Source organism: Chelon labrosus (genome assembly GCF_963514085.1).
Source record: "Chelon labrosus genome assembly, chromosome: 10".
Lineage (NCBI taxonomy): Eukaryota > Metazoa > Chordata > Actinopteri > Mugiliformes > Mugilidae > Chelon > Chelon labrosus.
Genome location: NC_140360.1, coordinates 14,173,467 through 14,201,001, shown reverse-complemented (window position 1 = coordinate 14,201,001; position 27,535 = coordinate 14,173,467). Strand labels below are relative to the sequence as shown.

The following is a 27,535-nucleotide window of genomic DNA, read 5'->3' as shown; positions in this document are numbered from 1 at the left end:
CGAGCAGCTCGAAGAATCGTTTTCCTGCCTGTACGTGCACATGTGTGTTTCAGAAAATGCCGTATGACTGTTAGTGTCTATTCTTAAACAAATACAGATGTACGTTGTGGTTGGGCTTCAGTTCTAGTGTCGTGGTCTTTGTTGTCTCTTTGGATGGGGATGGGCGGCGGGGGGGGGTAAGCCTCTGGGGCAGAGACGTGCATGAATGACAGAAGATAGGAAGCAGCAGATGTGTACACACACACACAAACACACACACACACACACACAGGCCACATATCTGCTCATGTGGAGGCCAAAAAGCAGTCAAACGCTTCCCCACAGCACAACCACTAAGAGCACATACCGTATTAATCAGTCAAATCTGCCAACAACAACAACAGAGCAATCTATAGTGATGATGGTTCACATTAAGCCTATTGTTCTGTTCAAGGTCTGCCTCGCTGAGGGCCTTTCGACAGCATGGCTTTCCGCAACAGTGTAAATTTTAAACATCGTTTTATTTCAAAAGTACACAAACAGGACCAATATCGTTCAATAAGGCAAAGCTCAAATATTAACGACCACTCACATCAGAGGACTCGAAATCTCATAGTCACAGTTTATGGGTACCACTTGCAAATCATAAATAAAACTTCTTCTTCATATATTTTCTAGAACTTCTTTTTTTTCCTCTCGTCTTGAAAAAAACATTATTAGACAAACATTTCATTACAACCCCAGCCACATATAATCATCTTCAGTTTTATCTTTTTTTTTCTTTTCTTTTTTCTTTTTTTAATTGTCAGAATCATTTATTGTCCATGAAAAGTCAGAGTGGGCCAGGACGAGATGCACCTGTCTTCCTCCTGTCTTCACATGGGTGTTACGTGGCTGTAATGCCCAGTTCCAAGCCTAGCTACAGACCCCAGCGCTCAGCTGCTACCTGAAAGGACTGAACTGTTAGAGTCAGTGAGCATTACTAGACCACTTGTGCTGTTTTTAAGCTACTAGGTGCACTGTTTGCATTATTACTATGTGTTTCTAAACTTTGACTCTCCTCAAAAGCCTCTCTGTGTTCATTCAGTTCATGCGATAGTGGTAAAGCACCTTAATGATCACTACTTAACAGCTGTAATAGCTATCAATCCTTTCAAATATGTACCTTCTAGGGAGGTACCTCAGGGCTAGGGACTCTGCAGGTGGCGAGTTGAAATTGGGCACAATTTTATACGGGGCAGGAGTGTTTTTTTCGGTGGCATCGCTGCAATTTTGTTGCATGCCAAGCTGAGCCAATCCAAGTCAAGCTGTGGATGGAGAGGTGTAGCCAGCTCTGGTCACCTAGGAAACAGCGCCATGAGTACGCAAAGCAGAGTCGCCGCAAGGGACGGGGTGAGGCTCGCGGCTCCTCCACACTCCATCGAGTTCTCCTAAAGACAGAGGGGGGACACGAGAGGAGCAGACATGGGAGCGTCCGATTGAGCGATACATAACAAAAGAAAGTGATGCATTAGTCATTGGGTGCGTGTTGGCGGTGCAAATACCTCTGGGTGAAAAGGGTGGCAGGTGTCTGGGCGCCGCCTGTCCTTTTGCATCTTCAATCTCTCGCATTTGAGAGATTCATTATGTGCAGCTGAGGTCAAGGCAATAACAGACAGTGTGTACAGTCCGCAGGGTGTTTTCCTGCCGGAGTATAGTTCTTTTTCTTTCTTTTTTTTTTTTTTATAGTGGAAGGAATGCATGTTTCTGAGTGCACGTTGGAAGGGGATTCTTCCGGAGGCAAGGATGTCTTTTGCACAAAAAAGACAAAAGAGCCAACTTTGAGCAATGTTTGAAGAGTGTTCTCTTGTTGCACGGCAACAGAATAGGGCTTTATGCTACAGTGAGCTCTCCACGTGAAAATAAACACTGGCGGACAAGTATATACAGCGTGACTGTTCTGCATAAAATTTCAAAGAAGCGCACATTGTAGGAGAATCCGGCCTGTGCTGCGGTGACACACTAAAGTTCCTCCGATCCGAGCTGTCTGCTGTTGATCAAAAGCCTGTCCCATCACAGTGTGGGCTGCAGCACAGTCCAAACTCAGGCACACACTCGCAGAGCACTTTGAGACAGACACCGCTCCAGCTCCAGATTCCCCCCACAACAATCCAGTCACTTTAATCCACAAGGGGTAGAGGGCAAACAAACTTACCAAGTCTTTCCCAAATATTAAACTGCTATATTTTATTTCCATCAAAGTTATTTTGATAGATACCTACAGGGTATAATACTTTGAGTACTGGAAGAGGTAGAGGAGGACAGGCCTAGCCATTACAAACATAATAAGGTAGTATTGATATTTTTCTCAATGGAGGAAGACATTTCGGGGGAAGGGGCAGGGAAGTTCTGCCATGAAAGCCTTCAAACACCATCAAGCCAATCGTTCATTCTTTTATTCATAAGTTTATGCCCAGTACCCAGCTACCTAGCATGCCATTAGCCCATATTTCTTGGACAACACCACCCCTCCAGTCTTCGGCCAGTGAAGGATATACATGATTTCGATGGGGTCCATGGTGATTGGCTCAAACATGCTGCAGTCGCACTTGTTGTCCACCACCACCATGAAGAGATTACTGCTGGGGATCTGCTGAATCACAAAGGACCTGCCAATCATAGGGGAGACATCCAGAAACAAAACAGAAAAAAAAAAAAGATGAGGAAGGAAGAAAGTAGGAGAAAGAGAAAGAGAGGGCTGAGAGATTGGAAAGCAGTCGAGATGCACGGACATGATGTAAATTTCCATGTGTGCCACAGGATTTGTTTTATGAGTGTTCACATTCTGCAGCGGCGGAGGGGAGATGCATTGAAGAGACTCTACTGGATGCGTGTCAAGGGGATGAAACATTTCACCGCCAGCTGTCAATAAACACGGAGAGACACAGACGCACCAACGGACTCACGTACGAAGAATACACACACACGCTCCTCTTCCTCACTCCCTTCCTTTCCTTTCCTTCCCTTTTAAGCTTTGCTATATCCTCTCCAAGGCGAGCACCAATGAAGTGTTGCCGAATATAAAACACTCCAAAGGGAGACAAATGGGAACCACACGTTTGTGCTCACAGCTTCCCATGGCTGTGTTTTACTGGCCTGAGAGATCGGGCCCTGCCTCGGCCTCCTGGCCAGTGATTTATGTCGGCGGATAAGCTTTATGAAGAAGAAAGGTCGTAAAGATGATCTCTTCTTTCTATCACCCTTTCCTTCTTGATCTCTCGCTCCTCTCACCCCCTCCCCTCCGCCGCAGCTGTGTGATTTATTGAATTCACTGTGAAGCATTTATCAGACACATATAAAAACATGCACGTGTGACCGAGTGAACACACACAGATGCAGAAATACTGTACACACGCATATATACTTTGTGAATTTGTGCAAAGACTATGAAAAAACTTGATAGAGGGGAAAAAAAAGAGCTAATATCCACGGGAATATTTCCATCTCTACTAATTTAATACCACGACCAATTTAATCTGACCACAAGCGGCCTCCAATCCCTGAGTGGCACCAATCCACCGCACGGTAATACACTGATCCCACCGTGACCGACCAAACCCGACCAAACCAACCCAGCAAATACGCCAAGCCAGTTCCAATCAGGGGTGGAATTAGGATCTGATGATGTTTAATAATACGCGCTCACCCCTGCACAGCGCCGGGCCGGTCCAGCTCTGCCCACTGATAGAAAGCAGAGCAAGTGCTCTCAGAGCAAAGACTCAAACACAGCCTGACATAACAGCTGCTGGCCTTGAACATAACCAGTGCTGGGAAAAGGGAGCACCACACCGCACAGACACAAGGATGCGTGCAGCGCGCACAGACACACAGCGACACACATCGCGCGCTCTCTCTCAAACACAGATGATTTGCTCTCGGCGTGGTCTCATAACGCTGCGGCCTGTAGATTTTTGACAGCATGAAAACACATGTTGCTTTGAGGAGAGCTAGAGAATGACACAGGAAGAGAATAGCCTCTGAGTGACACGGAGACCCGCGGAAACAAAGGGGGAAGAGAAAAAAAAGGAATTAGATAGATGCATCAGGCAGAAGTGCTGAACAAAAAGATTACAGCACACAAAGATGTGATGACAGCCGATCACATCCTCAAGATCCCGACGACAGAACAATCACACAATCCGCTTATGATCACTTTTTGATGAGACAAATTCACAATACGCGTTCAAGTTCGAGGGGCTCTGCTATTGTTTCAGAACAGTAGCAACGTTTTTTTTTTTTGTTTTTTTTTTACATTTCATGGAAAAATCCTTCTGCGCTCAGGTTTGGCTAAACCTAATATTTTTATGCGTCCCATGGAGAATGTCCGTATTTTTCTCAGGATTTAATAGCGGCCATAACCATAACCATGACTGCATAGGCTGTACGGTCTTTTAGAAATATCTGTCATCACAGTTGGGAAATTTGACCAGTAATTACTGTGTGCAATTTAACAATTACTAGTTCACTGGGATGAAATTGCGCCAGTGAAATCTCAACAAACAGACTGATGAGCTTTCAGAGAAATGCTGTCATATTATTTCCAAGTCTCACATTACTTTCGGGGCTCCGATATTCTCTTTCTAAAACCTTTGACAGGTTTCACATGATTCGTGTATATTTGGGGGGCTCTATAAATAAGAAAATGTCCTGATTGACATGAGGAATGACTAAAAAATTTGAATAAAACTACAGTGAGCAAACGTTTAACAAGAGATTATTTACCAAAAAAAAAAAAAAAAAAGGTAATTGATGGAACTTATAACTACTTTGCTGTTCTGCCTAGATAGAGACATGTCAAGGATCTTTCACAGATGCACCCACGTCCACATGTGCGACTGCAGAGTCGAGGCTCTTGCTCGCTACAACCGTTTCTGCAACGTGACTCGTTTGTCGTGGCCGAGAGAGAGAGAGAAAAGAAGAATGTGGAGTGGAAGGATATACGGCCAGGAGTATTGTCTCTAATAGTCCCCTTGAAGGCCTTCCTTGATCTGAGAGACACTCTTTGTCTTTGGATCTCGTGTTACAGTCTGGAAAAGCTGGAAGTGCAGTAATGGGGGTTAAATCTTCCTATATGGGCACTTAAGCTATTACGGCATTCGCTAGATTGTGATGTTCCCGAGCGCTCTGTCACACCGGTCAGGAAGTAATGGGCAAACACAAATAGCGACGCACACACAAGCACACACGCGGAGGCAAAAAATAACAGGGAGGTTTAACGGGCAAGAGCTTGGGGTATATTTCCTAGAGCATAAAGCATACGCACGTGTCCCAATGAAAATATGAGAGAAAGGCCTCAGTCAGGCTGTAACGTGAAACAGATGTTTATCACCAATATCCTCTATTACAAATATGAGCTATAAAATTCCGCATAACTGAAATAAAAGCTCCATTTTACATTTGTCAAATTCATGGTGTTTTAAAAAAAATCTGAAGCCGACATGTTGCTCAGAGCCCTGCCTGCTTAATCCCAGCCCTGGTGTCACCGTTGGTGATGAGGCCATTCTTCTCTGAAGCTTCTGTCGTGTGTGTGTGAGCGTCTGAGAAGGGACTGTTTGTGTATGTGTGTACAGTATGTGTGTTAGGGTCTGACTGCATCCCGACCACATTTTAGTCCTGGCACCCAGGGCAGTGGTTACCCTGCTGACCTTGTGGGGCTATACCGGCAGCAGACACACAAGGAAAACACACACACACACACACACGCACACACACAAACAAACACAGAGTTCTGCGCTGCCTGGCAGTTCCACAGCTGGGAGCAATGAAGGGCCCATTCGAGGGATCCAGAGAACACCCCACAATTGCCTGACAGAAAAGCCCAAATTGTTAATGGGGACCACACTCATTTTCCCATTTTTAAAGGAAGCCTTTTTTTTTTTTTCCACTTCTCTCCCTCATCTCTAAATGCCTCGTATTTCAAACTGCCAGAGGACAGCGTTTGTGTCTACGTGCGTGTCTCTGACGGATTGCCTGGATAACAGTGTGTTCAACAGACAGCAAATGATTTGAACGTGTTTCTCATTATCAGGGATTATGGAGATAAAAAATTTTCACCCAGATGAGAGATAGCAGGCTAATTCGTTTTTTATTGCTAACTTGTTTTATGGCACACAGCGGAAGGGGGATAACCAACCAAGTCCTATTTTACGCAGGACATATATTTAGATTATCTTCGCTAATTCATGTCTGTTCGTGTGTCTCGTACTTGATGCAGCCGTCGCAGTCAACGTTGCCCGTGTTCTCCTTGATGGTTCTCTCGGAGATGAAGGCGGGGTACTCGGTGTCGCACGGCACCTGCATGGACCGACCTATCCTCTGAGCTGAAGGCAGGAAGAAAATGAGGAAATAGGACAAAAAAAAAAAAGAAAGAGAGAGGGTAAGGAAACAGAAAGAAGGGAAAATCAAAAAAGAGCGAAAAGACAGAAGAGGTGAAGCATTGGAGGAAAAAAGGACCAAGGAATACAGTCACAGTTGGTGGAAAAGTCATGGAACATCCGCTTCAAAGTCAAATCATACATTTCAGAATAGTTATGCAAATAGACTGCGAGCAAACGGTGAAACCCACCACATCTTTGCCAAAACACGAGCTTAAAAGAAAACAGCATTTCTGAACCAGAGCTGCATCTCGTCCTGCCGGAAATATTTCCAGTGCAAATCTAGGCCAGCCGCTCTCACGCCATTGCTTGAACTCTCCTGCCACCAAGAGGTCTGAAGCGACGCTGCAGGATGGTGGATTGGTTGAATATCTTTTGGGCCCATTAGAGAAAGGGGCCGACGTACTGTACAGGTTTAATACAGACGGTAGAATTTAAATGTTCCGTCTTCATCAGAGTGCTCTACATGTTTTTGACGACACAGATTTCTGAAGATGGTGGATTATGATTTGAACGGTGTGGTTTAAGGACTGGGAGTCAGCAGCATTATTGTGTGTGTGTGTGTATGTGTGGTGTATATAAACTGTATGGATGTGAATAACGCAGGCTACATGTATAAACGTCTGGGATTAGTTCAGCTCGAGAGGCTGCGTAGATTGGGTTACGGGCTGCTAAGTTGGAGTGTTTCAGCTATGTGTCACAGGCCTGTGTCTCTATTGTAAAAAGATACAGAAAGTGCTGCTAAGACCTGAGGCTAGCCAGCTGTGAAATTGTCTCGACTGCTTGGCGAGCAGCGATGCCCAGCTTCACCTCATTCGGGATTAAAGTGTGCAAGGAAAGCATTTTATACACTTTAATTTTGCGGTTCCTCCCGCCGATGCCCCTTCCTCTGTCTCACGTTCGCATGCAAAAATATTTTCATATTAGTTGTGGTGTGAATTAAAACTACAACATGACGCCGCTCAGTGTGGCTTTCATTTCAGACAGGCAAACAGTATTCAGCACTCCATAAAGTATAAGGGATCACAGCAATCACAGCCTGGCAGTAATCATATAAGAATGTGCGTGCAGTCATGGGAGCAAAAAGAAAGAGAAGACACAAAGCCAAAGAGGAAGAAGAAGAGAAAAATAGATAGACGGAGTGAGAAGAGGAGAACAAGATCTTTCTCTCCTTTTGCAAAGCGGATATTGCCTCCCACCGCTAATAGTATGACACACATCCTTACAGATCATAAAACCATCATGGGCAGCCCCCCTCCGGACACACAAATAAATACAAATGTGTGCACGTACAGACCCACACTAACGCACATGTAACCTCTGCAGCAGTGAGGTCATTTGAGGTAATCTTGTGCTTTTCTTTTTTTTAATTTTAGGTTTTGGATTGTGCCTCTTTATTCAGTATTTTTATATTTTTTTTCCTCCAGTGGCCACACTGACTCAGGCCGAGAGGAAATGGAGGGGAGAAGGCAAAAACATGAGGTCAGGGCTGAGGACACTGGCTAATTGGAAAACTGGAAAAAATAACTCTAAAGTATTGGGTTTGGATTGTCTTTTCAAAAATACATTTTTAAAAAACAGAAAAAAATCTGACAAAAATGGGACTGGGTTGAAAACAAGTATATGAAAAATACAAAATAGACAAATGCCATCTTTTTTTATTCCGTATATAAAAAGAAAAAGGGGTTCTGCTGCACAGGGTTAGTTCAAGAACAAGACATCAGATCGTCTCAGACGTTTTTTCAGGCTGTGTGTTGTTCTTGTTTGGCACAATGCGCTTATTCTAATGGCTGAACAAATTGCTTGGCTATTCATTTTTATATTTACTTCTCACCTTATCTTTCATCCTTTAAGATTAAATTAAAACTGAGAGTCCTAAAAAACATGGCAAGAAATAAAGAAAGAAAGCGTTTCTAACCAACTTTATTTGTGAGATGTATTTTTAAAAAAAAATGGATACCAATAAAAGCACCTGGCATGGTTTTAAAATTAACAAATAAGTACAAATGTACATTGAAACTGATCCTTATTATTTCCAATGATGAGTACTGATGACATTTCTTATATTATTTAAGGACTGTGCCTATTTGCAACTGCCGAATGTAATTTATTAAGCTATAAAATATGATTTGAGCATCTCTTTTTATTATACTATGTCTGAATAGACAAATTGTTTATCAGGAATTTCAGAAAAAATGTTTGTACGTGAGCCATCATTGCATCTGTAACGTGTCTAAGTGAGTGTCCTTCAGACAGCGAGGCGGAGAGCAACCACATCCCCCAAAGAGAGAGCGTTCTTACCTTTAGCGGAGAAGTCAGAGTACCACCAGCTGTACAAGTTGAACTCGACCAGGAATCTAAATGTGGAGACGACATCCAGCATGAGGATACACTTCAACATGTGCTTATGTAATACGCGCTGCAACACTCTTCTGCACTGCACCCATTGTTTCTGCTGAAGGATTAAAACTGGCAAATAATAAATAATAGGATTTTAAAAGGGAAAAATCTGAATCTTGCTCATTGCCACTTATCCTAAATAAACATCTTGTGTGAATGTATTTTTTTAGCTGTGAGAACCAATCTGACTGTTTCCATGCTAATCAGTCACTGAATAAATACTTTCAATAGGTTAACTTACTTAACATGAGTGAACTAATAACACTTTGGCGAAGAAAGCACATATTATGGTATATTATTAGATAATAAAGACTTTTTTTCTAAATGACTGTATATTCACTACATGCCTTTGAGTAAATTGTATTAAACAAAGTCAAGGTACCACTCGTTGTCTTCCTACACAGAGTGCAACGCTAACAGAAAACGAGGCAGCCAAAAATATTCGCAAAGTCGTCTCGGTGACAAATGGTCAAATTAGCACTGACAACTCAGTCCTCCCATGATGCACCGTGCCGACAACAGACCACCCAGGAAGATCCGCAACCACAGTGTGGCATCACAGGAATACCCCCGCTACAGGAAACATCAGGTAGCCATTACTGCTCATGATCACCGAGGATCACGTCAACATGCGTACGGAGGCGCCCGTGGTAAACAAACAACATACAGTCGATGCGCCGTATGGCGTGCGCGAAGACACGCAGCTGACCTCAGACCGGAGAGGCCACTACGCGGGTCTTCAAAAGCAGCGAGGGCTTATGCTATTTAAAAAAAAACACACAGACACACGGAAGTCTTACATGACGAGCTCGGTCAAGATCCACTTCACAGCTGAGAAGAAGGCAAAGTAGGGCTAAAGAAAAAAAAGGAGAGAGAAAATATTGACCACAACATACATTTTTTTTTATTTTTTGGGGTTTATTAAGAAATGCTGTCAAAAATGCAATACTTACATCTAACAGTGTGTGCCCACTGCCACTACTCTCTGAAAAGACCCAACACAGAGCCTGGTAGTCATACAGAGTGACCCTGAAGAGTTAAAAGATGGAAAAGACAGACAAAGACTTCAGACCAAGAAAAAGAAAAGAAAAAAGTGCTTATATTTTATATTTTGACTAATTCTAATAATGTTTGGATGATATAGCCCGGATAAGGTGATATAAGCCTTGATTCACACATTCTCTCTACTATTACATGCCTGCGGGGCCTTTTAGACTGCTGTGTGGGCGCAGGATGAAGTGATCCCACCTCTGCTATAACGGACACTTTACCTACGAACAGTACATTCGATGAACGCGGCGAGAATGGGAAAAGGAAAGCGAATGAAAGCCGAGAGCTTCCCGAGAGGTTCCTCAGAGTGATGTAGGAAGGTGGGCGTGCGTGTGTGTGTGCGTGCGCGTGTGGGTGCGCGCGGATGATTTGGGGATATTGGAGGGGATATCAGAGGATTTAAGGGCTTAGCGGACCCTGAGGGTGTGAGATCTAGGTCTGTCTCGGTGAGGTTATTGAAGAGGTTCCTCTTTCTTATAGCCTTTGGACAAGTTCCTATTGACTTGACGAGGCTTTGTGTGTGAACGTTTGTCCGAGCATGTGTGCGATGTCTGAGTGGGCCCGGTGTATCCGCAGCCCTGGGCGGTGTTCAGACCTCAATCACAGCGCTGGTGACACACACAGCTCCAACGCACCGCCAGGAACCAATTAGTGCTAAGCCAGGCCACATAATGGCGTTAGCAGCAACTTAGACCAACGTAATATCTGTGTGTGGGTCTAGTTTTGCATGGATGCCTGATTACTATGCATGAATGTGGACCCAAAATCAACACCAGCACAACAAATTTCTCTTTCTATTGTTTTGTGTTTGGGTAATGATGGATAATTCCAGGTGACTGAAGATCGTTCGTCTCCATCGCCACTCTCGATGCCGACCAAAGCGATTCCGGCTGACAGTTTGTGTCGACTTTAAGTGGCGCAATATTAAAACGTCTTCTGCGCGTCGACATATTAATTCTGCGCAGATGGCACTGGGTTAAGACGCATCATGCTGGATTCATTAGCGCTAAGATCTAAAGGCTCTGTTACTCATCATGCTAATACTTCTCCGACACAAGTCATATTATTCATTCATCATGCGTCCTCGTCAATTTTAAACACTCCCTCGTCGCCCGACATTAAGGATTCAGCGAAAAAGCACTTGTAGGCCTCTTTGTTTCCGCGGACGGGTCTGTAAACTATTTGCTGTCAGCTTACGAGGCTCATGCCTGTGATACACAGGCGGGGTTTGTGCAGCAGTGGGATGACTTGTCGCCGGTGATTTTTATACACTGTGACAGCATGGCAAAAAATCTCCTCACCCACGTCCTGAAGCCAGAAGCGTCTGCTGGGTACGGTCCTGCTGCAGTGTTGGAAATGTGGTCGTGAGCTTCTGTGCGATGTAAGTTTACAGCTAAGATTTGCAACTACGTTATGATTCCATAAATTTCAAACCACTCCACTTTGGGTTTACACTCAAACTAGAATTTGCATCTGCCTGTCTGTCTCTGCTTTTCTGCTCTGCAACACTGGGAAAGGTATGTTTCTGGATTAAATTTCCAAATTAATTGCAGAACGTTACCACCCACCGCTCCTGGTGTTTTCCAGGAGACTCGGCTTTACAATGAGCTCAGTGCGCACATCTATATGCGTTTGTCTTTGTGCGTGCATGTGCGTGTGTGACTTCGAGTTTCTCCTAATTCTTTCATTTCAGGAAAAGATTTGCTGTAATCCCCTAATGGAGAACTCCGCTGAGTGAGAGGTCGGAGTTCAGCGCTGAATAGCTCTACACGATTGGCCAAAGTCAAAAGCTGTCAGCGCGAGGGGAGACGTGCTCTCATTCTGCGGCCTGCCCGACATTATGCGCATTCGTTTAGACGCATGCATACGCACGCGCTCGTACGCGCGCTCGGGCTGGCGCGTTCAAGCGCAGATGCACGCATGCAGTCTGAAATACTTACCTCTTGAAAGAGCCCATCTGCAGAAGCTTACTCATTACAGCTCCTTCTGCTTCACCAAAAAATTTTCCTGTCTGAGAAAAGAAAAGGAAGATATCTTGTTTAAAAAAAAATTTAATGTTAGTCCAGCTGGAATCCCTGCGACTAACAAATGTTTTTATTATTAATCTGAACATTACTATGACAGATTTTTGGTGAAATATGACAATGCTCAGTCAATACAGTTTGTGCAAAAACAAACACCTAACCCAATCTCAGCAAAATTTGTCCCAACACATGTTCATGTGACTGCTGATGAACGCCTCTGCACTTTCGTTTTGCACGAAGATACGAACAAGGCGGCGTAACGTGCCTCTGAAGAATGGAGTGCTACGTCTCCTTGGTCAGGGTGGAGTCGATTTGGTGCAAATGTGGAACTCCGGAGTTATGCAAAATACCCCCAGACTTGAACATTCCCACCACGTTTAGCTGTGGGTTTGATCCATTCTCTCTCTCCTCGGCCGTCTCCTTTCACACACCCTCCTGTTACGGCCACAAATCATAAACTCTGATTCATCAGTAAATAATAATCCTTTCCATTCATCCACTGTGAAATTCTTGTACGTCTTTGCCCGCACTGAGCGTTTGAAGTGGTTTAAAGGCTGCTACCCATCCTCTGAGAACACTGCACAGTCTTCTCCCGACAGGATGTCTGCTAAGTGAAGTTGATTTTCTATCTCTGAACAAAGCTTGATGTATTGACCTTCCGACGGTGTGGTCACGTTCGGTTAGCCTCATCGTGCTTGGGTTCAAAAAAGAATTTTGGAGTGCAATAAGCTCTGAGGCCGTGTTTCCCACCGCCACGATATGAAAAAGTACAGCAATGCCGCACTTGAAACCTGAGGCCCAGACATGTTTACAACAGATTAACAAACCTCCGATGAAGGGAACAAAATCACCTGTCACCCGAATGCTGCCTCAGAGGACGGACGCAACTCAGGGAAATCTGACCTTTTGTTCAAAGGAGGTCAAAGCTGCTGAAATTTGAATCTGAAATATATCTTCATTTAATTTTAAATGTCTGACCTTTTGTTGAAAAAGGTTTTGAATGTTCAAGCTTAAAGATTATTTAAAATTTACATAAAAATGTGATATTTTTAAGACTGATGCTAATTATTTTTCTGTTCACATCCTAATTTTCTTGACACTGGGAGGCAGTGAATCCCACCTCATTCGGCTGCATCCCGACTCGTGTGACCCCCCCCCCCCCAAAAAACAACATAACAAGACCTGAAATGACACAGCCTGCTATATCCCCTAGCTCCCTTGAACAGATCTACTCGAGACCCCTCACACGTTCAACACAACATTTTGATGGATCACCGCGTCACGCGACGGCATTTACACTAAATGACAAAACAAATGAGATTAAACGACTTGAAAAGTGGAGCTCTAAATGCTCCATCACTTCCAAATTAAAACAAAATAAAACGCAGGAGCCGGCGAGTGAGAGACGCATGAAAAGAACATGCAGGGGAAGAGAAGGGCAGTGACAGCCAGCGGACTGGCTTCTAGATGAGCCAAAGTCAGAGTGACAGCCTGTCTGGTGACGGAGCAGAGGGTATATGCTAGGGCAGCACAATGTCTTATTGAGGGCACACTAAACAACAATGCCATTAAAATCTAAGATAGGGAACTAAAAACACAGCAGGGATTAAAATCTCTTCTTGCAGAGAAACAGTTATTGCTAACTCTAACAGTTACATGAGATTTTTTCGAGTCTGCATGTCTCACCAAAGTGTAGTCCTCTGCTACCAGAACGAAGCCGTTGTTGTCAATGAGGTAGCAGTTAATATTCTGTCAAATGGGGAAAAAAACAAAATGTTAAAGCAGTTGCAAAATGTCAACGTGACAGAGCCGTGGAGGGTGTGACCGACTGAGAAAAGGGAAAGTTGACTGACCTCATCATCACAGCTTATGGAGCATTTTCCGTCTAATGCTGCACACTGTAACATAAAAATAATATGTATATAATATTTGGGTGACATATTCAGGCTTTATACAATAAATCTGACCTGTCAGCTGAAAAACAGGTTTCACTATGAAAATTTACGGTAATGCACATATTTCATGAACATCACCAACCGAATTTATGTTCATAATATATTCTTGAAAAAATATTGAATTTTTTTTTTTCAGTTATTAAAGAATACTTATGTGTATGGAGCTTAATTTAAGCACAGGAGTCTTATAAAACAAAGCAGGCAGAAAAAGCAAATACACCTGGAAATAATTCAAAACTGAGCCAGTTGTAGTAAGATTAGAGTCACAATTTATGTATCAGAATTAGATTTTTTTTATTTGATATATTTATTAAATTATTTAATTTATTAGCAGATGTGTAGTTTTCTGAGTTAGTATTTTATTTTACAAGTTTATTTGTATTATAAATGTGAAAAGATGCAGGGTGTGTGTTGCATGCATGCGTACCTGTCTGCTCGCTGTCCAGAATTTCTTCTGAAAGAAATCCAGTTTCATCTGGATGCCGACAGCTGAAAGAGAGACGCAGTGAAATCACTGAGATGTAGCAACAAGTCATGTGTGATCTGTATGTGGACATGCAAGTGCACTGTGATCTTTATTACATCTGAAGTCTTTCTCCGGGCAAACAAGAGTATTAATACACATACAGAGTCAAAGTACATCATTCATTAATCCTGCAAGAGGACAAAGACACAAACAGTTCCAATGGAGCAAATCCCTGGCGGACTAAACAGGCCAAAAGGGCAAGTACACACTGCATCATACATGTGGTTATTTTTCTGGGAGGTTGAATGCCTGTGTGAGTGTGTCTACATAATATACAGAGCTATTTGCGCACATGTGTGTGCACACGCCGCAAACCACATTCAAAATTTCACATGATTCTAAACCAGAGCTCTCTCTCTGCGGCCACATGAAATCCATCCCATTCCTCGCTCTGCCTCCCTGTTGTTATCTCGGCAGGCATTTCCAGAGTTGACACACAGAGCAGCTCTCGCTTTAATAAGCCTCATCACAGCAGGTCCCTAAATGCACAGATCTGACCAGAATTCCTCAACTGGAACAAAACAAAAAAATAAAACAGTCACTGACATTAAATGTGTCAGCTTTCTCAGCGCTAGCCGCGGAAAGATTGACACATTCGCCACGGGCTTTAACTACCCTCCTCTCCTTCTCGTCCTACTCTCCCATGCACTTCCCCATGCTACTAAGACTCAGAGGACCCTAGCGTTTTCTCAGTGGGGGTCTCCCATACTGCGGGGGCAAATTTTAGAGCTTCATCCAAATGCAGAGCATGCAGGTAGTAAACTAAATGGAAGCGAATGTGGCGTCTGAATAGATTTAACAGCTGGGACAATAAACTACGCACAATGTATTGATTGGCCACTGTAGACGTTTGCTGACTTAGCATATCGAGCTGATATAGGCCTATAATTAGATACAGGGGAAACTATGAAAATTGCAGTGGAGCACAAACTATATTTAGTCATCTTTGCTTCATCTGTGTGAACTTATTTTGCAGTAGAGGATGGGAAATGCTAAGTGTGTGATACATGTAATTTTAAAGGGTAGCATCAGCAGTGGAAGTATATATATAGCATGTTTTTCAGATACCTTGAACTTGATTAGAATAATAAGCTGAGGCTTAATTATTCTTATTCTGTTCCATTTGTTGATTTGATCTTGACTCCATTATACTCCATATACTACAGCATAATAGTTGTGTGTCTGTTCATCCAGACCATTGAGGGTCCAAAACCAAAGCTAAATCAAAGGCAGCTGGACTTTTTTGGGGGTTTTCCTAAAGACGTTTTGCCCCTCATCCAACGAGCTTCTTCATTTCTAAACAAGTGGTCGGGTTGGTTTGAAAGAGCGGCGAAGGAAGCCAACTATGTCAAATTGGAAAAGCCCTCTTTCAACAGGGGCGGTGGACTGAGACACAATTTATCATCCATTTTCCCATCCCCAAAAAGGTCTACCACCATTCGCACTTTGAGTCTGGACTTTCTGCCCAGTGATAGATTGTAAATGAACCAATCATTTTCGGTAATCAAAAAACAAAATAATCTTCCAATTACAGGTAAGTGTGTGGTGATTAACAGACTCCATTCATGTGAGCTTGCAGTATTAGATTGTTCGTAATACAAACATAACAAGCTGCTTGGGTGAGTTATGAAATATGTGTGTAACTGCAAAATGACATTGTTTTCCGCTCTAGTAGTGTTTCAGTAAAGGAGCAGTTCTGTTTCCACAGTTCCTGTAGACAGGCTCCAAATAAAAATAAAAAGCCTTGTTAGACCTTTACGTTACAACACATAACACAGAAGGCTTCACCGGATGCCAACATGTGATGGGCGTATTTTAAGGGAGGAATGTTCTTTCGGCTTACACTTCTTTTAGCGTGATTGTGCATTTGTGTGAATGTTTAAGTGCAGCGGTGCTACTGCGGCCTGTTTTAGCTCTTGCCCAGAGGAACAGGTGCAGATTATCCCGTCATAAGCTTTGCCAGATTCTTTCAGCAGCCCACCATTTCTACACCCACATGGAAAACCCAAGAGGAGAGGCTAATTTAAGATGCTGGGCTGCAGCAATGGAAACACACTCACGCACAGTAACAATCTGGAAGAACCTAAATCATTAGAAAGAGACAATGAAAGACACTGGATTCTCTACTTCAAATAACTTGAAGATAACAAACTAGTTCATGTATAAGGGATGTAAACTGTAAAAAAAGTAGATTCATTTATAGGGTGGCATATATATCTGCTTAGCAAGGGGAAAATATGGGTTAACTTGAATCCAATATGAACGGTGCAGGGTTAGCTCTGCAGATCGGTATTAGGGGTTAAAAGTGCACTGACGTTGGCTGCTACCTGGAAGTATGCTCAGAACAAAAGCCCAAATCTGTCCCACTAATGCTTGGGAATTTTCTGTACTATGGGGGAACATTTAATTTCCCCAGGTATGATTTAAGAACTTGGGGATATTTATGCCCTGAGCTGGGTTTATGAGTCCAAAGATGAAGGGACATAAAATCCACTCCAAATCCACCCCACCCCCATCTCCTATCAGTGCAAACCCAGGCAGAGAGAGACGACAACCGGTTTAAAGCCTACAGATGTTTGGGATGCTAATAAGGACTGGGGCGAATGTATACGTCCATCAGCGGAAGGGTGGATCTGAGGGCGTGTGTTCTCATGTCCTGTAGAAAGTACAGTACCAGTACCTAAATGTGTCGTTTCCCTTTATTTTTTGAGCGTGGGCATGCATCAGTTTACATTCCAGCGACAGCAAAAACATGTCTAAGACAAGCATACTCTTCAGTGTCAACTCGCAGATCTATCGGAGAGAGTCAGCTGCATGGCATTCTAAAAATCTGAGCTGAGGCTTCATTGATTCTTCCATCCAGATAAAAAAACAACAAAAAAAAACAATTAAACAGTTCTGGTGAAAAATATTCTAAACATCTGCTTCTTTCATTTCAAACAGCCCCCTGAACGAGCCTCAAGATTTAATTGGAAAGATCATATGCAAATAACCATCTCTGTAGTTTGCCCTTAAGGCCTTAACGCCACATGAATTGAACGCGTCACGGGAGATGTGTGAGTCACGTGGCGATAATATATTGCATTCTGCTCAGAGCAGGAATTCTAGGGCATGTTTTTCTCTCTCTCTCTGGTTTTTCTTTTCTTTTTTTTTTTCTAACTTGAACATTTTGACGTCGCAGCACAAACACAACAGACTGCCCGGCCACATCAACCATATGGGCTTTTAGCAAATACAAAGGTGTCATCACACGTTTGAGGACGTATTTGGTACTCAAATCAGCATGTGTGTGTGGAGGAGTGCGTGCGTGTGTGTGTGCAGGCGCATGCATCTGTACATGCGTTTTTTTTTTTTTTTTTTAAAGGCATCACTGATGCGTAAATTGCTCAAAGCTGATACTTTCAGCCAATCAGCGCAGCTATTTGTTTGAATAAAAACAGGTGACACAGACAGACTTCAGTTGATGCTGCGTTTGACAAAATGAAAATAATTGTCATGCCCTTTAGCAGAAGAAAGGATTTAAACATGGATGGACGGGAGGGCAGATACCAGGGAGGGCAGTGCAAGCCAAGGTCAGCTTGCAAGCGTAAACATATTCATCGTTCAAAATGATTCACTCATTAATCTCTTCCTTTGTCCATTTTTTTTTTTATGCATCTCCTTCAAGCGACCCATGAGCTTAACAGTCAATCCATTTACATACAAAAAAGAAAAAACATCCATGTAAATTTACTGCAACAGCTTAATATCCTACTGTGTGTGTATGTGTGTGTGTGTGTGTGTGTGTGTGTGTGTGTGTGTGTGTGCATTCATGCGTTCTGTGTTGCTGTGCTGGGGGCGTGTTCTGCCAGCCCTTCTGCCCACGGCTCATGCATAATATCATCGGAGCATGCCAAAGCAACGGGCATCCTCTGACAATGTTCACCGTGTGTCAAAGCGTTTGCGTAGACCGCACACTGCAACCCAGCTCTAATTTTGTCCCCCCGTTCGCTCCTTGCCAGAGCAAAAGGAGGGAACGTGAATGCCAGTGAACGTGGCCGCGCTCTGATTTAAGAGGCACAGCTGTCCACTGGGAGATGACACACCATCACACACACCAATGCAACTGGGGACAGGGGGAGCGAGTGAGCAAAACAACGAGGGAAAGAGACAGGGGAGGACGGGGTGTTGATCTGGTTTCAGCAGTGGAGCAGCAGAAATTTAGACGGGGGAAGAGCTGCAGGAATAGAACGCAGAAAATGAAACAGAGCAAGAGGTTGAGAGACAGTGAGAGATCAACAGGGAGAAAGATAAAAAGCTAGAGAGAGAGACAGAGAGAGAGAGAGAGAGCGAGAGAGAGAGAGAGAGAGAGAGAGAGAGAGAGAGAGAGAGAGGGAGAGAGAGAGAGGCAGCGCTTCCTAACTCCAGAGATTCCCAGGCTGGCAGGCTGGCAGTGAGCGCTGCGCTCTGATCTGCCCGCTCTGATGGAGTTTCATGCCCTCGCAGGCAGTGCTGGGGATCCAGAGGGCAACACAGGTTTCTGCTGCTGATCAGGTCCTCTCCACCTTTTGACCATATCCGCCAGCACAGATGAGAGTCAGGACGAGCTAATCTCAGCCTTGCTGAGGGCTAATGGATCATCAACCGGTGACAGCCACTACAATCCAAAAAAGGGAGCTGAGAGAACACTAAATGCAAGAAGAATGGCAGATATGAGAGGTAGGAGCTCCATCAGTGGGAAGAATGCATTTGGGCGCGTGAATGTGTGTGTGTGTGTGTGTGTGTGTGCATGGCAAGGCAGACTGATATCAGATGTCAATACTAGTAGGTTGTGCAAACTGTTGTGTAACTGAGGGATCATAAAAATACTTTGCAGCTCTCACATTAAAACAAGCAAAATGACATGTTTATTTATCAGATGTACATATGCATGTTTTTTTTTTTTCCCCCTGTTGCAACTGACATGATTTAAAGTGGTACTTGCTGAGGTTTGTGTGTGTGCGTGTGTGTGCATGTCATTGCAAACTTCTTTGTGTGTACTTTGGACTGGAGGGACACATCAAAGCAAAGAGCCATTCTCCGGTGTTGACCTCATTCCAGAGCTGCTGTTACAACGCTCCACTGAGCTGACGCGCTGTTTATGTGTTTCTGTGTGTGCATTGTATGTTTATGAGCACGTTTCCGAGCAAATGCACACATGTATGTGATTGGACGCATCCTTGCATGCACACGCTAATTTCACTAACAAGTATGCAATTAACACAGGGCTTTGCGCCGCGGCGTGCTAAATCCGAGCTGCTATGCTTGTTGTTGTTGTTGTTTTTTTTGTGTGTTTTTTTTTTGGAGCACGTAAGATAATATCTTAACAGCAAAACTGCCAAGAGCCACTGTACCAAACCGACACCTGAGATAAGACTTGGGAGCGGCTGCGCCTGGATCTGTAAATGATGATACACTGCAAGAAGTCCACCTGCTAATGAAGGAAACAACTGGTGATTGGAGACTGCGTTTTACACTATATTTATTCAGTGAATATGGAAGCATTAAGGCAAAGACTTTAGTATTTCTCACAAACTTTTGTTAAGTGCTGAATGCTAAATGCCAGTTGTGCAAGTTAAGTGTTGTGTGTTGAGTTTCACGCACAACGAATTTCGCAGTCCAACTCACATTAACATTCCTCAGGGGCTGGTTGATTATCACCTGTTATTAGCTGCACTATTTGTTTCTGGAAAGACGTATCAGGATGTTATGAGACTAAGGCATGCCTCGTGACATGCTGCCTGGTTTAGAGGGAAGAGACAGAGAAAAACAATATAATTCAATACTCCCAGCTATGAAAATGTGCAGTGCAATTGTTCAGAAGAAGAACATTTTAGCTCTTGTATGGAAACAGCACAATCCAGTGTATGGCTGCACCTTCTGAGCTAGCTGCAGTCACAGGCTTGGGTTAGAGCTTCATTTCAATGAGCCTCGAGCTAGTCAAGCCGATGCTATAAATACTGTCGTAATGTTCCAGAAGGAATGGACATGTGAAGTCATCTCAAAGGGAATCAGACACCCAATATGTGCTGTGTATGGATTTGTGTGTGGGTGAGGGGTTATGAGGCCTCGGCGAAGTCACTCAGGGCCACTGTCTAAGGGGGTGGGAGGTGGGAGTTGGCATATTAGTAAGAAGTTTACTTTCTAGCTTATTAGAACAAGAACAAAGTTATGTCAGTAACAAACAAAGTGAGCTAAAGATTATATTATATTACCAGATTTCTTCTCAAGAAATGTCTCCTTTCAGGATTTATTCACTCCTATGAAGGTGTCCATGGCAGTTTACAGCTTTGGTGTGAATCTATGCAATAATATAACAGTAGTGCAAAGATACCAAGCTTGGAAATATAAGCTTTAAACTTTCAAACATATCGCTTCATTTTTCATGTGCTGCAAACATATACTCTTAAATGTCTAACCCAATATTATGTCCCTGTGTCTCCGCAGTGATACTGGTGTGTGCTCTGCTCTACCCCTTGTCTTTGTCACATGCCTGTCCAAAAGAGTGTAGCTGCAACAGCAACACCAAAGTAGTAGACTGCCGAGGCCGAGGCCTCTATGACATTCCTCGACGACTGCATCCAGACACCCAAGAACTGTACCTACAAGATAATCGTATCAGGGGGCTGGGATCAATGGCTTTCAGGGAAATACCCCTCGTCCGCATTATCGACCTATCCAATAACTCCATAACATCTATTTCACCCACTGCTCTGCTCGGTCTGAGGACGCTGCAGCGCCTCAGCCTAGCCTACAACAGCCTGAGAGAGCTTGACAAGCGGTTGCTTGGACCGATCCGCTCGCTTTCACACCTCGACCTCTCACATAACAGGTTAAGGCTCGACACTGGAAAAGATCAAATTTGTTATGTAGCCTGTGTCAAGCGTACATTTGATGCCATGTTGGTCACTGAACCATATCTCATTTCTTTTTCCATGCCCCCCTTCTGCCAGCTTGTGGGGATTGCCGGGAGCCATGGGAGATAGTTTGAGGAACCTCAGCCACTTGGGGTTAGCGCACAACAGACTAACGCGATTGGACCGCTCCCTGTTGGAGTCCCTGACCCACCTGGACAGCCTCACACTACGAGGCAACCTCTGGAGGTGTGACTGCCAGCTTATAGGCCTCAAGCTCTGGCTGGAGACCTACCTATTTAAAGGTTAGACCACTGGAAGCTCTAGGCAGTGACGGAAATGGAGCATTCTTCATTCATAAGGGATTTTGGGAATAGTATTAAATGGAGATGATACTGTTGAGTTTTGGCGTTATAGGATAGTTGCAGCTGAGATAGACAGATATGGCAAGCTGAGATCCAGGGACTGGGCTGCTGCAGGACGTTTCTACTGATGCAATATGAACCCTAAGCGCTCAAGTCATGGGTAAAGCTGCCCTTTAGCACAACCAAATATCCTAAAATAGGTAAAGTAAAAAAGACCATACTTTGTGATAAAATGAGAGCCTCTTTTAGAGATTAAAAGCAGACTGACCTCGAAATGGATTATCTGTTTATAAACTTGTCACTGGAGAGTCTGACACAGTATTTAAGACCTGGCTAAAAGTCAGTGCGTAGTTGTGGAGGGTACAGAGATGTTACTTTTTATGCTAAATGTTTATTTGGTCAGGACTGTCTTTAGGTAAGAAACCACAAGCATTGAACTACAGCTATACTAGATTATATTACAACAGTCTACATTTAGTCATGAATCTTTATTGTGACTATTGGTTCATGCATGAATAAGAATCTGCTTAACACTCTGTGCAGCAGTTCTCGGTGGTGGTCTTTACCGCAACCGATAGGAGTCTATGGGCGATTAAACGTTTTGTTTTCCACGCTAGACTGCACCCAGCATGCATTAGATAACAAAATTACCACTGTACAATGAAAGCTCGTCTTGCGTAGAGTCCCCTGGCCCGCCTACATGCCTGTGCGACCCTGACATAGCTTTCGTCTCAGAGGCTGCAAATTCTAATTACCGCAAAACGGAACAATGGAAGATCCGAGAGTGTATACTTAATAGAAAGCCAGTGGTTAATCACGCAGGCAGGAAGAAAAGTGTGTGACAGAGCGTGCTCGACGCTCGGCAGGAACACAGAGAGATGGAAAAACAAAGAGATTTATGGGGCACATGGAGGGCAGCTGATGAAGTCCTAACTCAGTGCTTTCTCCTAGACTCGTTCATCTCCAATGATCCGACTGAGACGCCGTTCGAGCAGTTAATCATATCTCGCTTTCTAATGCTGCCCCTTAGAGTGAGCTATTACGCTCTAGATTTAACAAAAAAAAATATAAAGTAATGGGCTCGTTTAGACCCAGCTATGATGATAATAATTGGGGTTTCCTCTGTAGTAAGCCGTCTAAAAGGAAACGACTAATTAGCATCTTATAATGACATCCGTGACAATGATCCATTCCTCCCTATTCCTTCCTTTCTGATCCCAAGGTGGAGTTGTGGATGACGTGATCTGCTCCCAGCCAGAAGAAATGAGGGATAGAGACCTTCAGAAAGTCCCTTACCAGCTCTTCCATGCCTGTATGACTACAAGCTACCATTACCTGTTTGCCAACATACACCACCTGGAGTCTGAGAGGCTACTGCGAGGCCACACCCATGGCAACCATGCTCATCCCTCGAGCCACACTCTCCACATCCCCATGGCAATGGGGGAGGGCTTTGGTGGTGGTGGGGGAGCAGGAGGAGGAGGAGGAGGAGGAGGAGGAGGAGGAGGAGCAGGAGGAGGTGGAGGAGGAGGGGGCATGACGGAGTGCGAAACTAAGCAGAGGCCGCGGCCTGTCAACTTGCGCCACGCTATCGCCACCGTGATCATCACCGGCGTGGTGTGTGGGATCGTGTGTCTGATGATGCTGGCAGCGGCAGTGTACGGATGTGCCTACGCTGCGATCATGGCCAAGTACCAGCGAGAGTTAAAGAAGAACGAGGAGCTGGCAGCAGCGCAGGGGGCGGATCACGCCACAGCAGACGAGAAGGAACCACTGGAGAACGCCATCGCCTAGGAGACGACAACATTAACCCCGAACTGAAAACCTGGGCCTCAACCCTTTAACCTAATCGTCTCTGGATGCCATGTGTGTGCTTGTGCATGTGTGTTGGTGAGAGGAAGAGAGAGGAGGGATGACTTATTTCTGTGTGTGTTCACCTCATTTCTGAGACTTGGGTAGCTAAATTCCACAGGTATTTGACTATGCACTGATGAGGAGAGTATCTTCTATTGTATGCGGGTTTGAGGGGCAGGCCAAAGAATTCAAAGATATAAATTTCAGTTTGAGAAATGCATATCACAGATAGGAACAAATTGCTCTATATTTATAACTGTGTACTTGTAGATATAATAGTAAAGTTCTGGTATTTATAAAAGTGGATTTTAGAATCTGGTTGTCTTTTCATTGTTGTTCATAACTTTGAGTCTGTTTTTGACGTAATATTGAAAACTCCTAGTAGGCAGCTGCTGTCCTTAAGTTGTTTGTATCATTGATGTGAGCGTCTGAGAGCAAGACTGATTTTTTTTTGTGTGTCAGACTTTCATTTGTGCTGGAGAATGCGTGTGGAGATGTACACTGTATGCACATGCTCATCTTAAGCGCCTGTGCCTAACATCGTGAAACCGTTCTGAGGAGGAAATGCGTTCTCCTAAAGGATATTTTTCTGACCACTCCGTGAAAATGGGAAATTCGTTGAAGCAATAATGAAACAAACTAAAATGAAAACAACAAAACCTGGGCTCGGGCATTTTTCTACGACTCTGTGGGTTCATGAGTGTGTGTTGTCATCCCGCCGCACACAGTCACACCGACACACACACACACACACAAACTTTTAGAACAAGAGTTTTTGAGGTCAGTGTAGTTTTGTTTGTTAGTGAGTCAATGCTGATTACATAACGGTAGTCATGTCTTTCAATATGTATTACATAAAATAAAAGGAAACATTTGACCTGTTCACTGCATGTATACTGGCAATTAATCTGAGAGGAATCCATAAAAGGGTAACCTATCTTTAAAGCCATGGGGTCTGAGCTCCCCTAAGAGGGGCGCTAAAGATCAAATTTATAATTTCACTCTTAATGGATAATTAAAAGTATCCTTAAAAATAAGGATCTCAATCAGTCATCAGATCAGCTAGCCACTAGCCGTCAAGTTCATTCCAGCAGTTTTTTCCCCCGCAGTCAGAGAAACAGTCATTATCAAAAAAGAAAGCAGGGCTACATCTCAACTGCGACCTTGTTTTTTTGAAGGTCATAATATGTCACTCGTGTCAGAGAGCTAGCTAATAAAATTAAAACGATGCGACAAATAGTATTAGTGGCAAGCAATTTTGAAGCTGGATGTGGCCTTCGCCTGACTCTCACCCACCTGTCACCTAAAGACGCTTCACCCTTACTTCAAGCCTTGATATAATTTCATTTATACCAAGTATTAAGTATATCAAGTTAATTTAAGTGGTTTATTTCATCTGCTTGGGGGCTGACCATGTTTATTTCGGCAGTAAAATTGGGAATTTTAACATGAAAGTCTATGGGGATTGACTTGCATTAGGAACAAGTCTCAAGAGGCCATTCGAGAAGATGCACAGTGCATTGATGCTCTCGATGATGTGTGTGTGCACCCCGGAGTCCAGATCTGTGTGTGTATGTGCAAGCTGGTGGGAGTTAAGTAAAGGGTGCTCTAATGCTGTAATGTCAGCAGAACAAAATAATACATTTTCCACATTACTGTAGCCATACGTTCTCGGGTGCAGATAGCATTAGCCCCTATCTTGAAATTGCTGGTTATTAGATTACATATTTTAGCTCTCTTAGTTGAATGTGCTGCTGGCTGACACATTTTTTTTTTATTTAGTTTTCAAGATGAGTCTAATCATTAGGCCAAACATTCTATTTAAATAAGAATACTCTGCTATATATTTGCTATTACGTCGTAATTTGCAACTTGTGAAAGATATGTTTGACTCTTAGCTCACTGGTACCACTATTGGTGATACTCTGTAATGCAATTATCAGTGGATTTACCAATCAGAATTTTGTCTTTGAATTAATCATCTTCAAAATGTCACTGAGAGGATATTTTTCAGATTACATAAAACATTTAGTATCTGCGTACATCACGAGCATCCATTATCATCCATCCATAATTAGCCGTCATCAAGTAATGTTTAGCTTACTCAGTGTAGTGTTGAGGCCCATGAATGTACACAGATGCCTTTGGTCTTAACGCCTGACCTGACTTTCATGGCTCCGCGTTCGTTATGGCAGCAGACTCGCTGCACGTGGACTCCGGATGTGACCACAAACACGGACACAAACAGACGCAGGCGTGCGTGTGCGCACACAGCGGCGTTGTGACTCAAGCGATGTCTGCAGCGCCCGTGGTGTGTGATGTCATCAGCCTGTCCTGTTAAGTTAGCGTATTAGCGTATTCACAAGTCTGCAGCTCAGTGGAGCGCAGGGCAGTGAAAACTGGCCCCAACCGGCCTACGCTGAATTTGCATTCTAGCCTACATCTCTCCTCCCATCTGACTCGCTTATATAAAGTCATCATTACACACATCCCCCAATCCGATAAGCGTGATCATTGATACCGTAAATCGGCTCCTACTGGAACAAAAGGGCCTCTGTAAATGCCAGGTTCTGAACAGTCATTTGGATTTCTGCAAAACAGGATTTGAGAGAATGGTTTTATCTTAAAACAACAAGTCAGTGGGGGTCAAATAATAGTGTAGGCCGGTGTAAACTGTGGGCTGCTTGTGTACCACTCTGCTTGGAATCTGATGCACAATCTGCGGTGTGTGTATGTGTATGTGTGCGCTGTGGCACCACACAGACTCTCCCATCGCCGTCCTTCTGCTCCAGTGGTTTCCCCAAGGCTAAGCCTACCCACAATGCACTGCTTTCATGTCAACGCACTCAAGCACCGTGAAATAATTTTCTCTTTCTGTGCCCTTTTATTTCTTCCCTCATTTTGTCACTGCATTTCCTTAAGACGCTCCTCTGCTGGCATACATGGTTTTCATATTTTGAGAGGCGACCGAACATAGATAACCATCTGAAGATTTCTCTCTCTTTCTTTTTTTTTTTTTTTTTTTACACATAGTATATGATTCAAAAACTGCGTTCCATATTGGATATAGGGCAGTTGAACTGATAATATGAACATGCTTTGCGGTGTCTTTGAAATTTAATTAATTCAAAACGCTAGTGCATGTGATTTCTAAATGTTACTCGTGTAGCATTAACATCCGGAAGAACTGCTGGCTGTACATTAAGAAATTCCTGACTGTGCATTGCCTCAGGAACAGCACTGAGGCAGAGACACACTGTCAGTGCCTATCTGAGCCTTATTATCATATTCTGCTCATTGTACCAGTTTGGTAGTTTTGGGAGCAGTAATTAATTTAAATCTTTTGGCAAGTAAGCAATTACTCTTGATGCGATCAGCGCAAACAAAATTTTAATGTCTTAACTCATCAAACTGTCACGATCATGGTACAAAACAGTGCGTGAATCTTGCGGTTGGGGAGGCGAAAGTGCTACATCCGTCTACATTTCTTTCTCCGCCTTTCCATTTAATGTGCTGTTCCTTTCCTCCTGTAACCAAGACGATGGCCGACAGAACAAGGGCCGCACTCCATACCAACAACTTGCTGATTGCACCGAGTTGCACTATATGGGCGTAACGTTGTGGGGCGTCTGAGTCACTCAGGATGTCAGATGAGGCAAACCACAAAGAAAACCATCTAGGACATAATCTGCTTTAAATATAGGCACAGGGGCGCAAAAGGCGTTTAAGAAAGCGGCTTCTATGAATATATTCAGGCAAAAATACTCTTGGATGCTGCATCTTCATTCAAGGGCAAAGGCATGGGCAGAAAAAAAAAAGCAGAACAGTCAGAGTACGTGGGCAATGTTTCAGCTCAAGAGGAGAAGGAGTGAGAGCGGACAACTGCAGACCAGGAAAACAAATCACAGCGAAGGGAACATATCAGTCGCTTTCGACGTAGAAGTGTCTGGTGTGCGCGTGTGTTTATGAGCGAGTGTGAAAGCGAAAGAGCCGCTTGAGATCTCACTTACCCGCAGCTATGGGTGATTTCCTCTCATCCAGAAGCTGAATGGCAGTACTGGCCAATACGACGCTCTTGTTTTCTGATCCTAAACCAC

At 43.7% G+C, this 27,535-nt stretch overlaps 2 protein-coding genes across 3 annotated transcripts in view; one reads left to right on the top strand and one right to left on the bottom strand.

Annotated features, from left to right (window-relative positions):
• Positions 1–527: 527 nt before the first annotated feature.
• cacna2d3a (calcium channel, voltage-dependent, alpha 2/delta subunit 3a) overlaps positions 528–27,535 on the bottom strand; it is a gene marked incomplete at its 5' end in the record, with an annotated part of 116,481 nt that continues 89,473 nt past the window's right edge. Inside the window, 12 exons of the mRNA XM_084552580.1 lie at positions 528–1,409; positions 1,524–1,612; positions 2,452–2,627; positions 6,224–6,338; positions 8,694–8,749; positions 9,593–9,645; positions 9,746–9,821; positions 11,783–11,853; positions 13,553–13,615; positions 13,720–13,764; positions 14,249–14,310; positions 27,449–27,526. Coding sequence (XP_084408706.1) covers positions 1,317–1,409; positions 1,524–1,612; positions 2,452–2,627; positions 6,224–6,338; positions 8,694–8,749; positions 9,593–9,645; positions 9,746–9,821; positions 11,783–11,853; positions 13,553–13,615; positions 13,720–13,764; positions 14,249–14,310; positions 27,449–27,526 — 977 coding nt within the window. The 3' untranslated portion in view covers positions 528–1,316. The remainder of the gene's footprint in view (positions 1,410–1,523; positions 1,613–2,451; positions 2,628–6,223; positions 6,339–8,693; positions 8,750–9,592; positions 9,646–9,745; positions 9,822–11,782; positions 11,854–13,552; positions 13,616–13,719; positions 13,765–14,248; positions 14,311–27,448; positions 27,527–27,535) is intronic.
• On the top strand, positions 18,668–24,299 carry lrtm1 (leucine rich repeats and transmembrane domains 1). Of its 2 annotated transcripts, XM_084552686.1 has the most exons (4): positions 18,668–19,045; positions 20,813–21,197; positions 21,319–21,524; positions 22,807–24,299. In XM_084552686.1, exons 1-4 carry the CDS (start codon positions 19,030–19,032, stop codon positions 23,376–23,378), a joined length of 1,179 nt encoding a protein of 392 aa, XP_084408812.1. In that variant the 5' UTR covers positions 18,668–19,029; the 3' UTR covers positions 23,379–24,299. The 2 variants fall into 2 exon arrangements, with proteins under 2 accessions (XP_084408812.1, XP_084408811.1); XM_084552685.1 differs by lacking the exon at positions 18,668–19,045 and having other exon boundaries at positions 20,415–21,197.